The 17,108-nt window shown below is 39.6% G+C and overlaps 1 protein-coding gene across 1 annotated transcript; it reads right to left on the bottom strand.

The window, feature by feature from the left end:
- LOC8069658 (zingiberene synthase) lies at positions 11,880-15,633 on the bottom strand. Its single transcript, XM_021464534.1, has 7 exons — positions 15,219-15,633; positions 14,880-15,132; positions 14,101-14,464; positions 13,800-14,018; positions 13,307-13,442; positions 12,782-13,033; positions 11,880-12,552 (listed from the first exon to the last, which is right to left on the bottom strand). The coding sequence occupies exons 1-7, from the start codon at positions 15,327-15,329 to the stop codon at positions 12,262-12,264; spliced, it is 1,626 nt and encodes a 541-aa protein (XP_021320209.1). The 5' UTR covers positions 15,330-15,633; the 3' UTR covers positions 11,880-12,261.

Here is a 17,108-nt window from a genome sequence, read left to right as displayed (position 1 = left end):
ATGTCCTCTTCTATAGTTGGATGAATCCAATCTTCAAAGGGAGTCAAGAACTCACCATTTGAAATTGAGCCAAAGTCAGAATCCATTAAGGCTTCTTCCTTGTCCATCCATTCTACACATTCTAGCCATTTAGAACTTGTGATCAAGACAGGGGAGCTGATAGAATCTTCTATATGGCTTAGCTCTTCTTCTATGGCATTATTTGACATGCCATCCTTATGGTCTTCATGACGCCTATGGTTTGGTCGTCTTGGTGAATTACTAGGATCATCATGAGAGTGAAAAGGAGAGGGATAAGAGGAGTCTCTAAGGTCAAGGATGGATTTAGAATTTGTGAACATGGAAGGGGAGCAGATAGAATTTTCTATATGATTTAGCTCTCCTTCACTTGATATGTCATCCTCGACTTCTTCATAACAGGAACTAGGACATTCTCTAAGAGAACCATTATTGCGAGGATTTGAATTATCCCTGCTTGAAGGTCTCTTATGGAACCAGATGTCTAAACCATCAGCATCTGAAAGATTTAAGGTTGGAATTCCTTCCTCCCTTGGAGAATTTTGGCATATTGATGGTTTAGGATCGATAGCTAAAGTTTGGAATTGAAGTGGTTGCGATCTGGCTATCGAAACTTCTTCTTCGTGTCTAGGAACTGGTTCTTTCTCTTTCTCAGGGATATAAAAGCTAGGAGACTTTCCGCTCATTAAATCAATCAAATTCTAAGCTTCACTAGCGGATAGGTGGTGGAAAGATCCTCCAGAGGCTGCATGAAGGGTTTGCTTATTTTCTCCACTAAGGCCCTCAAAAAAGTGAATTAGAAGAACTTCTTCTGGAATGAAAGCTTTGGGCCAGTGAGAGTAAGGTTAATAAAGCGGTCCCATGATTTGCCAAGAGATTCTTCTTCTAGTTGTCTAAAAGAAATAATCTCACGCCAAAGTTCCGCCACTTTGGAGATTGGAAAATATTTAGAAAGAAAACTACTATATAACTCCTTCCAATCTCCATGAACACTCCTTACTTTGAGTTTGTACCAATGTCTAGCTTTTCCTGTTAAAGAGAACGGAAAGAGCTTCCATTTAAGGGTCTCATCGGACATGCCTTCTATGCGAAGGAGGTCACAGACTCGATAAAACTCTCTTAGGTGTGTGTATGGGTTTTCCTCACCTTCTCCTGAGAAAGATTGTTTTTGAACAAATTCTATGTATTCGGGGTCTATCTCAAAACTAGATGCTATGATAGGCTTTGAAGATTTTGGTGGTTCGAGATGTGTGCCCGTAGGTCTATGAAATTCATAGATAGACATGTTTGAATTCATGATAGACCAGAGATCAAGGATTAGATAAGAAGAAAGAATAGCAGAGATAAGGCAAAAGATAAAAGGAAAAGTATATATATATTTATTTTTTAGAAAATGATTAAGCAACCGTTTCCCCGGCAACTCAGCAACCGTTTCCCCGGCAACGGCGCCAAAAATGCTTGTTGACACTTGCTAACACCACTTGAATACTAGGTTGTCATCCCCAGCATGGCACTAGAGTGTACTATGGTATTTATACGCACACAGATAATCCGCAAGCGCACGGATACCGATGTAGCTTTTACCCGGTTAAAGGTTTTATCGTATCCACAGGGAAACGGGAGAACCAACTACGCTCTAACTTAACCAAGATAGATAGATAAGTGTAAATAGGAAAGATGGTGGAATTGAATAAGAACAATATTAAAGATAAGATAACAATAGGTAAATAATAGGGGAATAGAGAGTTGAGCAATCTAGTATATGGGCGATGGTAGCAGAATAGAGAGGATAACTATGGTTTCTCTACTTCAAAGGGGTATGTCTATGTCTGGGACGAACCACGTGATAAGATTACACCACAAAGGATGCTTATCCATAGGCCGATAAACCCTACCTGTCCTGCTAACGAGAGGTGGACTACAGAGGACCAACGTAACTGTCACCTACGCAGCCTACCACACGATCCGGCTAGACATGGGATATCCACAAGTAATCTAGGTCTAAGCACCACGCTTACACCTATACTACAACTCTAACCTATAGGGTCCTATAGATTAGAAGTACTCAAAAGAGTTGTGAACCAGAACATACATGATTAGTAATTGCATAATGAATTAGAAGTAGATTACCAGAGTCATCCCATGAGCAAGCTTGATTAGAGCTTGATCATGATGAAGTACAACCGGAGGAAGAACTGACAGGCCGACCTCTCCTCTAATCCTCCTTCGCTCTCCATGTTGCTAGTATCTAGATCTACTCTAGTTTAGAGAAGATAGGAGAGCTGTCATCTCTAAACCCTAGCTTTTGCTCTGTCTATGAATAATGAATAATGATCAAGGGGTGCCTCCTCCAGGGGCTAGGGGGTCTGGTTATATAGTCCCCTCAAGTGAACCTGGGCCGTCGGACCAAACCGACATTGATTGAACGGTTATTCTTGATCCTTTAGGTCGGTGGAGCATAATCCGCGAGATTGAGCATGATTGGCCGAAAAAGGTGGGCGAGCGCCCTAAGGACTTGGGCGGGCGCCCTGTCCCTGACTCCGTTCGGTCTCCGCTTCCTTCCCGTGGCTTCTGGAGTCTTCTAGATGTAAGATAATTGCGCGGCACGTTGATATCTCTATGTAATCCCGACGTGTGGGCCTTTCTTCCTTATTTCCTGATAACCCTCTGCAGAAATAGACAAACACCAAAACTCGTGGAATTCTGTCAGATAAAACCATAAGTCTCGATGTTGATTTCATTTGGATCCTTTTCTTTGTTTATTTGATAGTTAAATTTGATACTTAAGGACCGTCAACATGCAGTAAACCTAGTCTACCTGTTTGAGCCTCATAAATCCTCATGGTATGCTTGTGGAGTACGATATGTACTCACGCTTGTATATTTCTTTTCTTTGGATAAAATCCCGGATGGGTAACAGATGGTGGTAGCTATAAGGACTACCCGGACGACTATTAGGCTTGTGCTTCACCAGTCGACCTTCCCTGTGTGAGGGCCATGAGATACTTATCTTAGATTATCTTATTTATATTTCTACTGTTGTACCAGACTTTGTGATGTAATAACTATGTTTGTTGTAAACACTGCAATGATGGTATTTAATTTGTGACTTATGTGTGTGATTGATCTCTGGGCGTACATAAGTTTATGCATTCAATTTCTTCCTTAAAATTGGGTGTGACAATTTAGCAACATCCACCATGCAAATGCCACCACCTCCATGCTAGCTTCGCCTACCAGGCCAAAGGGTCCATCTAGTGTTGGGCCTACCTAGACTTAGGGGGTGTTTGGTTATGGTTGTTAAAATTTAATATGTACCGTATCATTTTCGTTTTATTTATCAATTAGTGTCCAATTATGGACTAATTAGGCTTAAAAGATTCGTCTCGCAAATTACTCTCTAACCATGTTTTTAGTTTGATAAATAGTCGATGTTTAATACTTCATACATGTGTCTAAACATTCGATGTGACGGACGATACACTTTACCATCCGTAGCCAAACAGGCCCTTAGTGCCCAACGGCCAACTAGCTAGCTGATAAGTCCCGATCTGATATTGGATCAAAGATGGCCCGATCTTCACGGCAATAGGTTTTGAACAAGAAAACTCTCTATGAAAAAACTAGGAGTACAAGGATAACTTGCTGAAGATCAGCGGAGTAAGTAGCTTTATACCTGGCCAAGGTTGGCAGCGACCAAGCGACGGGGAAAGAATCACCGAAACCACGAAGACTTCGACTCGATCTCCAAATGACCGCAGAACCACAACTGGAGCTAATCCACACAAGACGGGGCAGCCGTACTGGAACCCGTTGAGCACAAATCAGTGGATGCCAGAGGAATCTCTTCACAAGTCCAGGAAGAACAAGGGTTGAGTAAGCACTCGTCTCGGCTGCAATATTACTGGGATTATCTCAAATTATCAAAGGTTGTTTGATAGCTTACACAAAGGGAGGTATTTATACAAGGGATAAGCCTCCTGGGTAGGTGAAAACACGAAGATAAAAGTGAAAACGTGACTCCAGAGCTGATTCCGCGTGGCTGTTTAACTTCAGAGTAGTCTTCAATGTTTTGGCAATAACTCCAGCTAGGAAACTCCAAATGATGCATGACTGGATGCGTTGGAAAGCTAACTTGATAAGCTTTCACAACATGTGCCCCTTTATTCACGAAATATTGTAAAAAGATACAGTTTTGCATGGGAACTTGGACTTCATGCGGACTGTTGACTCGCTGATCAGTTAGCACTAAAACTAGTCTGATGCTTTACTGGAGAATGCAAACTGGTTGGCACCGGTTGCATTAGAAAGTAGACTTGATATGCTTTCCAAATTGTGCTCTTGAGCCTTCATATCTTTTGGGAGTCAAAAGATATGACTGTTCCTTTCAGACGGTTCTGCAGAGCTGGTCGAGCTTGAGCGTGGCCATCCTCTTTGGTGAACCGAAGCAATATCAACATACACGACTTAGGTAGCACAATAATCTTCAAGAGTGTTTAATTGAAATTCACAAAGTAGCACATGCACCTCGTGTTGAATCTTTTTAGCTCGGCTACGAGTGATTGGTCCAGCAAAGGTTTTTATTGGCATAGAGGTCGGAGACGTAGCCGGTGTGGTGGTCGGAGAGGTCACTGACGCTAGCATGGTCATATCACTAGCCAATGCCATCCCTCTGAATGCAATCTCCATGAACATGATCCACGAAGGATCCAACGAGCAATCACCCACATAGATGAGGTTCACCATAGATCGAATCACGAGGCTACGGTGAACCGGTGTGAGATCACGATAGACCCCACTTGGACCTAAGCCTAAGCTTCCTCTAGCTGCCTTCCACTCGGGCCATGATGGCCCACTTAGACTTGGCTAGCGTTGATCGTTGACCGGTCAATGCTAATGTTGAGAAAGCATACTTATGAGTCTATGTGCAACCGGAGACATGCAGCGTCTCCTTGTTCAACCACATGGCGCCCTCTAGGATTATATGAAATTAAGCAACTTTTCTAAAATAGGAAAATGTTGTTAAACTTTAAAACTCATAATTATGCATAAGAAGTCTAAAAAATATTATTGTTTTACTAATTTTTTCCAGAAAAAATGAGCTCTATGAGAAGGAGCGATGTTTGAGTGCATTTGGATCTTCTATTCTTGCTGCCATTCACTTTTATGTGTGGTGTCTATAGCAATCACTTAGTTCAAATCCGTTATTCATTATGACGTCACCGGATGAGTACTAGGAGCTAGGAGGACCCGAACCACTAGGGGGACTCGGAACCTTGTCATCGAAGGTGCCATATCCCACCCACTTGTACAACCTTTACATTAGGCATCAACTAGATAGTGTTCTAAAAAAACCTAGATAGCTAGCGATTTACTTCTGTAAAATATATTATGTAGCAGTGATAAATGTTAGAAGCTCTTGGTGCCCTACGGCAGGAACGGCGGGTTCAAGCTAGGCCACTGCACTGGGCCCTCGAGGCTAGGGGGCCCAACCCCAAACATGTAAGCAGCAGTAGTAGTATTTCTTGGCCCACAAGAACAGCTAAACTAGGCGTACGGGATATGACTCTGCCGCAACGTGTCGATTGGCTTCTGCATCCATGACCCTTCCGCCGTGCGGGCGCGACTCCCGTGTGAGGCTGCGAGCAGCGAGCGATCGCATATCTTTGCGAATCACGACTCCTGTCCCATGCGAGTGCGACTGTGCGAGCGGCCACCGACCGGCGGCACTCACTGAATTTCTGCTCCTGGTTTTCATGTATGGAGGTAACAAACTAGCCCTTGGTCCTAAGTGGCCAAGCCCCCTAATCACCCCAATTTTTATTCTTTATACTTCTTTAGATTTGGGATTTAGGAATCCCATATGACATAGCAATTATGTTGAACTTATAATGGCATATTTTTTTAATTACTTGCTACTTTTCTAAATTTATAGTGAACTCATGTTGCCCAAAAAACATGCATCTGGAAGTGAGAAAAGAAAAAAAGAAAAGAAGGATAGAGGACTTGAAAGAATCACAAAGGGGATCTATTCATAAATTTTTTAAGAGCAATACAAACACTACAAGAAATCCAGATGAGTGGGCAATAGTTGCTATGGAGGAACAAACTATGCATACAAATGCTTAAGGCCCTATAGAAGATAATGTTGGCATCGACACAGATGATAATAATGTGAGTGACCATGAGCCCATATTTAATTCTCCTACGATGGAATCTACTAGTGTTGATGAAGAACCAGTTTTTACTATTGATATGTATGATCCAATAAATTGGGACAATCTTGATAACAAAGCAAGGGACATATAGTCTTGGGCCTATTAGAGAAGAAAATATTGTGTTTCCTATCGATGCCAGATCAAGATATTTTGCATACACTCGTTATTCTAGAAAAATGAGAAATGGGGAGGTACCTGACATGGCTATTCAAAAAGTGTTGACAAAGTGTTTTGCTTTTGTTGTAAGTTGTTAGGTTCTAGTAACCGCAAGAGTTCATTGGGGCATGATAGGTTTAGAGATTGGAGCCATGTTAGTGACAAACTAAAAGAGCATGAAGTTAGCGTGGATCATATGACCAACATGAACTCTTGGAATGAATTGAGAGTTAGATTAAGCAAACATGAAACAATTGATAAGGAGTTGCAACATCAAATCACAAAAAGGAGAAAGGACACATAAGGCTAGTTCTACTAAGAATTGTTGCTATGGTGAAGTTTCTTGGTAAACATAGTTTAGCTTTCAGAGGATCTAGTGAGCAACTTTACAATGATGTGAATGGTAATTTCTTAGCTTGTTGTGAGATGGTTGCTGAATTTGACTTGATAATGCAAGACCACCTTAGACGCATTCAAAACAAAGAGCTACAATATCATTATCTTAGTCATAAAATTCAGAATGAGTTGATTTTGCATATGGCTTCTAGCATTACAAACTCCATCATAAAAGATTATTAAAGAGGCCAAATATTTCTCAGTTATCCTTAATTGTACCCCAAATGGAGTCACCAAGAACAAATGAGCTTATTGGTTTGATGTGTTGATATGTCTAATGGGAAAATAAAAAGTGGGGAGTACTTTCTTGGTTTCTTGAAAGGTTGATGACATATCTGGCTCAGGGCTTTTCAGTGTATTAATTGGCTCAATCAAGTCATTTGGCTTTAATGTTGATGGTCAAGGTTATGACAATGGCTCTAATATGAAAGGACAACATAAGGGGGTACAAAATCTCACTCTTCATGATATGGCTAAATCATGTAGTAAAGCTATTTCATTCTTTGGAATTGTGCAGAGGATATATGTATTATTTTTGGGTTCTACCAAAAGATGGAATGTTTTGCTCGAACATGTTCAAGATTTGACCATGAAATCATTGAGCAATACACGTTGGGAGAGTCACATCAAAAGTGTCAGGGCAATTAGATATCAAGTTCCCCAACTAAGGTCAGCTTTGTTGTGGCTAAGTGAGGATAGAGATACTAAACCAAAGATAGGAGTGATGCAAAAAAATTATATGACATGCTTAGCAGCTTTGAGTTCATACTTGGTATGGTTATCTAGCATGACATTTTCTATTCTGTAAACATTGTGAGTAAGAAGTTGCAATCACCATCCATGTGCATTGATTCAACCATGCAACATGCATATAGATGGTATGGTGGATTACTTTTAAAACTATAGAAATAATGGGTTTGCTGATAGTCTGGTTGCTGACATAGAAATTGCACTTGAAATAGGAGTAGAGGCATCCTTTCTAGTAAAGCGTTGTTCTGTTAGGAAGAAACAATTTGATGAAACTGGATCCAATGAAGCTATTTTGCAAGATGAGAAGGATTTGGAAGTAAGTTATTTAATGTTATGGTTGATATGGCAATTAGTTTATTGAAAAGCAGATTTAAAGAACTCCAGTCCTTCAATAAAAAAATTTATAAATTCAACATCGTTGACGTCAATGGATGGTGCTGATCTAAGAGACCAATGCATGAAATTTGCGAAAACTTTCTCTTCGGATGGTTCTTCGGATGTTGACGTAAATGAATTGATTTCTGAGTTAGCTGTTTTACAGTTTACTTTGCCAGATAAGCCGATGTGTGCTATGGAGATTTTTGAGTTTACCACAGATGTGGATTGTTATCCTAATATTTCTCACTATGCCTCTAACGGTGGCCTCAGTTGGAAGAACCTTTCCAAATCTAAAATTTTTGAAGAATTGTTTGAGGTCTGTAATGTCTCGAGATCGATTAAATGGTTTGGCGACTTTATGCATCGAGAAGAAACTATTAGATGAAATTGATACTAAGGCCATCATCAATGACTTTGTAGCAGCAAATGTTAGAAGAAATTTTTAAGATAAAATAAGATGTATAATTGTTTTATAAGGATGTTTTTATGCATTACATTTATTAGAAACATCATTATATTATTAGAATTGTATTAAAGGGCCCATCATTGTAGCTTCGCTCCAAGTCTATAAATTGATAGGATGAGGCCAGGGCCGGCATGGCCCACCACATGACTGAGAGGCACTAGTGCACATGCTCCCCCGCTGACGTGGCCCAGTGGCACTCGCTCCTCTACTTGCTCAGCGGCAAGGCGCTCTCTTGTCCGCCTGGGCAGCAACGGTTGTGGGCTCAGGCAGCCTCCAAGCCTCGACGCCATGTGGCCTAGCTAGTGGTGCTCACCCTCTGCTTGCCTGACAAGTGACGGCCTTAACACAGTGACCAGCGTGACCCGCCTGCTCAGACCTTGGCGGCCTTGACATGGCGGGCAAGGAGGCTTGCCTGCTTGGGACCCAGCAGGCTCGACATGGCGGCTGGTGTGGCTTGCCCACTCAAGCTTCGGTGGACCCAACGCGACAATGACATCTCTACCGATGGACCTGAGATGTCAGTGAAAGAGGGAGAAAGAAGGGAAATTGGGAAAGAAAACTAGTGTGAGTGAGTGAGGATTTGGAGGGATTGTGAAAAAAATAGAAATGGCTCAATGAAAGGAGATCTAGGGGTGCATTTTTTCCTTCAATCCTCTTAATTGCCTGATATAGGGAAAGATTTTTCTTTTACTCAATCTGGCAGAGTTGCTCCTATCACCAAGTGCGCCTTGACCGTCCAATGGCAACAACGACGGCTTGTAGTACCCACTTTCCGCTAGCGTCTCTACATAATCTTTATAGCCGCAACATCTGATCGTCAGCTGATATTGTTACAGTGGAGACGTGGAGGCAGTAACCTAAACAAAATCGCACGAGAAGTGAGAGGCGGTTTTAAAAAAACACTCAAAAGAGTGTTCCACATCTGATATATCTCAAGGGAAAAAGAATCTAGTATAAACGATCGATAAAAAGACACAAAACGATCTCTAAAATGTATGAATACATTAAAGATTAAATCGATTGTTTTGTATTGATTTTATTTTTGACGTCCATGGATGTTGAAACTTGAGGATCACACTGCAAAGGCAATAAAGAAAAGCACATATAAACACCCGGCTGTTCAGGTATGAAGCTACGTGGGAAACTAATGGTTTGTTTCTACATGCTTGCTTGACTCAGGCAAATACAATTGTGAATTTGGTTTATGCCTATGATGAAAACATTGCCGGTTGTAGCGATGGATTGTACATGGTAATGATCTTGGACTTGTGAGGTACTAGAACATTGTTGCTTCTATCTTCTTATTATGGTTTTTATGGCTATCATGATGTTGGTTTTCTAGAACCTGTTTGAAGTTTCTGGCTGTTTATATGTTCCTTAAGCTCCAAGTCCAAAGGTCAAATAAAATGGCAACTAGGGTGTATCAAACGTGGGCAAAATGCAATGCGTAGGTAAGTGGTTTTCCAAACAACTCCTACAAGGGTTTCGGAACCAAAGAAGAGGCAGAGGCATCATACTTGGAGTTCATTGGTTGTGAAAAACAACCACTATCGATGGAGGCTCCTCCACCAGTGGTTAACAAATCACCATGCTTATTTGTTGTTTCTATAGTTCTGTCCTTTCTGCTGGTGGTGCTCCTCTTGTTCATCATTTTCGGTTGCAAGAAATGCCTGTGATGAGTCCCAATTGCCCTTAATTCGGATTACGTACTTGGCCTTGTGAGGTACTGCAAACATTTAGGATTAACAACTATAACCTTGTCCTGTTGTACGGTGTTTAACTTTCTTGATGCTCCAAGGTCAAGTGCAATGACTAGGCAATTTGACCTAAGGCAAAAAAAATATCTCTATTGTGTGCCTTGAGTTTGGTGGAAACGACACCAAAACCATACTTAGGTGCTTACACCTTCTGTCGTGCGTCAAACCAAATACAACTGGTTCCACCAATTCATACCATAAAAACATCCACACGAATAACCAAACACGATCCTTATCATCTGGAGCGAGGATGCATGCATGGTCTCAACAGGGACTCCATCCCGGCTCATCATAGCATCATTTGCCATAACAGAATGACTTCAGGCTGAATTATCTTATTTATCCACGTTATGGGCTTATGGTTATCCGTTTGGTAGAGTTAAGCTTCCATTCCACTCCTTCAACCCCAACAATCCCAGAGGCCCATATACGGCAGTTATTATATATGTGACTAAACAAATCGCTTAGCCCTCCGAGAAGAACAGAGCAGCCGATGCACGAGAGGAATGCATTGTTGTTGTCGACAGACTGCGGACGGCAAGCGGGATGCTTGGCAGGAGCTTGGAAGCTGAGGCACGGGACCGAGCGGCGGCCGATGGGCACGAACGATGGCTCCAGTAGCGCCTTCTAACCTCGCCCGGCAGGCAGGGTCTCGAGCTCCACTACGAAGCCCGCGAGGTGCTCGACGAAATGGCTGCTCGATGCAACAGGGCACATGGGATTGCCCGATGAGGTATGTAATGAAATCAACTTACTCTCTGGCCGTTGGTCCTGCTGTCGTCTGAGCTTCTTTGTGATCCGAGCAACCCTACGAATCTGTTTACTTTGATTAGGAAGCACCCATAGAATTCAGTTGTGGAGAACATGCGGTTCTGACCTTCGTGGAACTATTGTTGAGGACAGCTGTAGTAGACTGAGATCGACTTTGTGTAGTAATATATTGAAATCATATTATTTGATTTTGAAATTTTGTATTGAAAGATTTAGTTGACTAGAATAATTCCTAAAAAAAACTTGATATGCTACCGTGACCAGCCAATTTCTCTCTTTCGTCCATAGTTAGCAGATTCATCAGCTTGTCAGAGAGTCAACCACTTGGCAAGGAAATCTAGCTTTTAATCTCGCACACAGTTATTTGTGTCTAGATATGCCAGCCAAAAACCTGGACAGATGTGTCCCAGTTATGTGAAATTGTGAATTTGATTTGAGCGATCCTTACTGAAGAACTCACTCTTGAAGAAGTGATGCACCGTTTCTTGAACCACATCAGCATGATGGACACATTGCCCTGCCTCTACTTGTAAAGATTCCTGAAAAACACACCTATGATACTGATACTGTCTTGTATTTGCACCCATTACGTTCTATTTCCTGACCCAACCAATGCATCTGAGACTATGGGAGTTACTTATGTTCAAATATAATTTCAAATAGGCCAATTACTCCCTCCGTCCACGAAAGAATCAATTCCTAGGATCCGTGTCAGTCAAACTTTTTAAAGTTTGACTAACTTTATAGAAAAGAGTAACAACATCTAGAATATAAAATACACATTATATGAAAATATATTCTATGATGAATCTAATAATACTAATTTGATACTATAAATCTTAGCATTTTTTTCTAGAAATTTGGTCAAAGTTTAAAAAGTTTGACTTAGGACAACTCTAGAAATTGACTCTTTCGTGGACGGAGGGAGTACATTATAACTGTTTCCCTAAACAAAAGAATGAACATCCTTTCTGGGACTCATGAGGATGATATACAGCAAAATGTGATAATGAACACCTGCTCATAAAAAGCATTTTAACAAACCTAGTATTGTCATGTTTTTTTGCATCACCAGTAGTTTTAGAGAGATTGAAACAAAACAATGTATGCAAAAAAGGAAAAAAAGGCACAAATGTCATTTGGGAGGGTAACACAATACATTTATATAATGGGCTAATGATAGTGTTTTGTACTTTACCTATTACAACATTTCTTACACTACCTTAACTGCCAAGATTTCTGAACACAAGTCTAGCAGTCACCAAGTTATTCTATATACTGATGAAAGTAATTAAACACTACATTCTGAAGTATGATAGCTGGTAAATGGGTCTTGTCTGGCCTCTGCAGTTTAGAACAATATTGGCTCCACATACAGCAATGCTATCATATCTTTGATCGTATGGGAAAAAGTAAATGCATCAGTTTTCTTGTACATGTAATCACCAGTCCTTGCAAAGTCAACAACTGTCTGTGCCACAACCTTCGACTGTTCTGTTGGTGTAAGGTAGAGTTGCATCATATCCTTCCATGAATCTTCAATTAGACCTTTTATCTTCTCACATGCATCATGCATCGTTGTGCTATGCTGCAACATATAACATTGGACAGTTGAAGCATGATGCCCTCCAGTTTGCTCGCGCTGCAACATTTTATAGTGAAAAGGTAAGTAGACCGACTAAGTGAGCTTTGCAACCATGTTTGCATTAAAAAAATACCTTTGTGATCATGTGTTTCATTAGTTTGGTACTGTTAAACCAATACTTACTAAAATATCTACTTATATCATGTGGAATTTGGTTACAAGATTATATTTGGTGGTACTATAAGGTGTAAAATATACATAAAGATGTGTCAAGATAGAGAAAGACCTCTGTTGATGTAATATCATTGGATAGTCGTACAAACGTTGTGAAACACTTGAGAAGTTCTGGATATGTCAAAAGCCAATCGAGAACTTCCTTTGTTATGATATCACCCATCCCAACAAATGAAGAGCATGCCAGTTGAAAAGCTCCAACAGTTACTCTTGAAATTTCTAGATGTTTGTCAATTGTTTCAGGAACATAATGTTCATCACGCCATTCTATCTCCTGAGAGTATCCTCGGACTAATATCTTTAACTGCAACATATAAATTTGTGGAACATATTATATAGTAATATCAGTGCAAAGCCCTAGCGATTTCTCGAAGACAGTTTTGCAACAAAGATTTTCAGTTCATGTTGTTTTGCTTGTGCATGCCTGTCACAAAAGTTTGGAATTCTCCATGCACAATTAATTAACTGAATTTTGATCACAGAAATCTGAATGATGATTTGAACGGTCGAAGTAATTGTGGATATTCAATTAAATGCATGTGTTTGCTAAGTAATTTGTTGGCTAGTCAATACTTGCCATTTCTTTGAGATAAAACACCCGATATCTTTTGTTTGGTCCTAGCTCATCCTCACAAGAATCAAATGTCTTCAATAAAAACATGTAGAAGTGCTTCATGTAGTCTGGAAGTACTTCATTCGCGTCTTGACTGCACCTGCATTTTGCAATACATTGGGAACATTTGAAGTTGTTCTATTGTGTCTACGATCATGATGATCCAATCTAAATAAAAAAAATACAAGAGAAAAGATCCTAAGTTAGGCCAATTATTGAATATGACTTCCTAACTGACTTAATAGAAATTAGGCCATCTAATCCACTTCTTTCTTAAACTGCAGTAACCATGGTGGAGCCCATGCTGTGTTAGCTGGTGTATGCTGAACATGGAGGCCTCACAATGTCCATGAGAAATGTTTAACATATACAAAAGATGGCAACTACTCATGTGTTTCAGATTTACTGTGAAAATGGAGGAGATAAAAACTATTTCATGGGAAACATTTGGTTGTACCTGTCTATTGCTTTGGCAAGCAGCTTGCCCTCCTCTGTTGTACTGTGGGTATCAATTATATCATCTAGTATGGTGATAAAGGCTGTCATTTTCGTGAGTATAACTCGTGAAAGAGAATATTTGGGCTCAGAGCATGCTCCTGCCATCCAGAAATGCATTTCAACTATTCTGTCTCGAATAAAACTTAAATCTGTTTCAATATTAAGCTGCTTCCACCACCTGTAATGGTATAATTGTAAATTTCTGATGCATAATTGACTAAATAATAGAGCATTAAAATTCAAAGTATGCATTAGCTTACGCTGTGACTGTTTTCAACTCCTCACAATAAAGAATTTGAAGGAGGTTGAAGTTCAGTTTTGCAAACTCTAACATGGCTTCATTCCGTGAGGGCTCCATTTCGTAAATAGGGATATAGTTCCTTGTTTCCAGTATTCTAACCCTCCGGAAGAGAGGCGTTTGAAGGGACAAAGAGACTTCATCTGCTAATTTGGATTCTAATGAGGTCAATGCGGCTTCAAGGTGTCTTCTAGTGAATATAATGGCTTCATCAAGTACTTCCTCGCCATGAGTTCTAAGGTATGCTGCATTATATAAGCTCAAAAGACTTCTGATATCATCAGAAGCAAAATTTCCATCCTTGTCTTTGAAATTTAGAAATACATCTGCAAAGTTGATCAAATAAGTCATGTTAATTGTTTCACATCCAAAAGTGTGCACATGGAACCCAACAAATCAATGACAATCAGACTGCCCTTTATGATTTTAACTTAAAAATCAATATTTGTGTATGATGGTGCACACTAGCTAACCATATCATGTATGATGTGTCTGTACATATGCATATTAATGGAGATCAACATGTTGAGAGCAAAACTAATTATCTTGTTGTACTAATCCCCACCAAAAAGGAACTGCCGAAGTCATCATTGAATTATGGGCATCAAAATGCAATAAAGTACGATAAATAGTATGGTTAATAGTCATTATGCCTTTTAATGCACATATATATGGTTTTACTTTGGATTTTATTATTTCCTATCAAACTATCTTTTATTTATACTAACAGTAAGGCCTTACCAGATGACACATCATAGCCATTCTTCCTTAGAAGATAAAATCGCAGTGAAACCAAATTCAGATCTTTGACATCGCAACTAGAATTGTAAATAAAGTGCAGGTGCTCATCAATCTCTATCTCATAGTGGTTATCTAGTCCAAGCCGTTGCAGTGTGATTATAAGATCCAATAATTTTGGTAGTTCATTTGTCCCCTTTACAATCTCCCTAACTTCTTCCTTTAACAGCTCAGCTCGCTCTTTCATGTACACATGCTGCAAGAGGAAAGTATCAGTTCATTTTTTTTCACAGCATTCAACCAGGCATGCTCCTTATCTTCAGTCTCTAATGACACTGTTACCTGAGGTGCAGTAGGCGGCTGGTATGTCAGGAAGAAATCACCCCACAGGCTTGGGTGAAAGGTAGGAGCCTTTGCAAGTCCGGCATCGCAGTTGTATTGAAGTGCTGCCATCTTTTAGATATGGTGGTGTTCTTGCTGATATCTGGTCTGAAGCTAGATTATTTGGTGGCTACATCTGCTGCATGCGCACAGGATTTTATAGGCCATGCAAGAGTTATGAGTGTGTTTAATTTTTAAGTGGACCTGCAAAGTTTTTACCCCAACAATGAATCGCACTGTCGATTTTGTTGACCAGGAAATTTCCACCCTTTGGTACTTGTCTAGAAAAGTTGGGTGCCTTTTTTTTTCCTCCTAATGTGGCAAGAACAATTTGTACCCATTTGTGACTTTATTTTACTAACAAAAACGGATGTAGTATCAGTGCACTCCTGATGTGGCGAGAACAATTTATACCCATTTGTGATTCTCTTTCTAACAAAAACGGATGAGCCTACACCATGCATTGGCTCATCCTTTTTTGTTGGATTTTTTTCATAATTTAGATCTATTTGTAATTCACTCAGCATGCACAATGGATATGAGTCATTTAGACTATACGTAGTGTTTTTTTTTTTGAGGAAACGACTATAAATAGTGTGACACCACAAAAAAGCCCTAACCCGAGGCCCAAGTTTTTGTGTTAAGAAAAAGTGAAAAAAAAGACTCCCAAATTGCCCATTGATATTTTTTTTCACCCTCGTCCGATCGATCTCATAGAGGCAAATCAACAAGTGTTGCTCGGTGCACGCGAACTTTTATCATTCTATGCTCCCTCCGTCCAATAAAAATGACTCGTTTGTTGAAACTTTCATAAATTTCAGTATATTTATAGAAACACTAGCAATATTTGTATATACAAATAAACTTATTTAAAAATATATTTAAAGGATTATCAATGATATTAATTATGTATCATAAATATTATTAATTTGTTATATATATATATATATATATATATATATATATATATATATTTGGTCAAAGTTAAAGATAGTTCTTTTTTCAGGGCGAAAGGAGTACATATCAAGCAATGCACAAAACTGTGATGGACAATCGATATACTGACTCCACTTTGTGCCTTCTCACACAAAAGGCGATGACACAATGACAAATAGTGTTGCTCGCACTAAGTGGTATCTGATATAGTGAGACGACGTGATGCGAGCAAGCAGTCTCTACTTCTTACGTTAGGAGATTAGGTCTCCTTTTCTCCTTAGGCAAGTATGGTGGGACATAAAAAATATGGGTAGAAAATATGAAGCGATATTTTGTCACGTCTAATAGAATCTTGCCACACTTATTTACTCTATGTAGAGCCTAAAAGAAATCTAAGTTTAGTTGCTCACCAAATACTTACTAACTTGGTTAAACTTTTTTTCTTTTTGAGGGGCCAACTTGGTTAAACTTGACTAAGATGAAATGTGCTAAAGTAATCTTGTCACACTTTTTTACTTTATGTAGATCCTAAATGAAATCTTAGTTTAGTTGCTCACCAAATACCTGCCAACTCGGCTAAACTTTTTTTCTTTTGAGGAGCTAACTTGGTTAAACTTGACTTAGGTGAAATGCGCCAAAGTATGGCTAGCAACCAAACATCCTCATATATATTCTTCCTCGAACTATTAGCCATGTGCGAATAGTCAAATTTTTAGACTAAAACTTTCAAGATGTTTGTAAGACCTTATTAATAATTTACTTTGCTCTGTTTTTGGTAAATTCTACACTTAATGTGCTTTCTTATCACGATACATTTTAGCTATTTGTGTTAAAACCAAATTCCTGATACCCCCACACGGAGATGACGTGTGACGTCGTAGTGATACTTTTTTTCCCACCAAACTACCAATAGGT

The sequence above is a fragment of the Sorghum bicolor genome, chromosome 7, assembly GCF_000003195.3.
Source record: "Sorghum bicolor cultivar BTx623 chromosome 7, Sorghum_bicolor_NCBIv3, whole genome shotgun sequence".
In the NCBI taxonomy this organism is placed as follows: Eukaryota; Viridiplantae; Streptophyta; class Magnoliopsida; order Poales; family Poaceae; genus Sorghum; species Sorghum bicolor.
The sequence above is the reverse complement of the archived record's forward strand: the minus strand, read 5'-3'. Positions and strand labels throughout refer to the sequence as shown.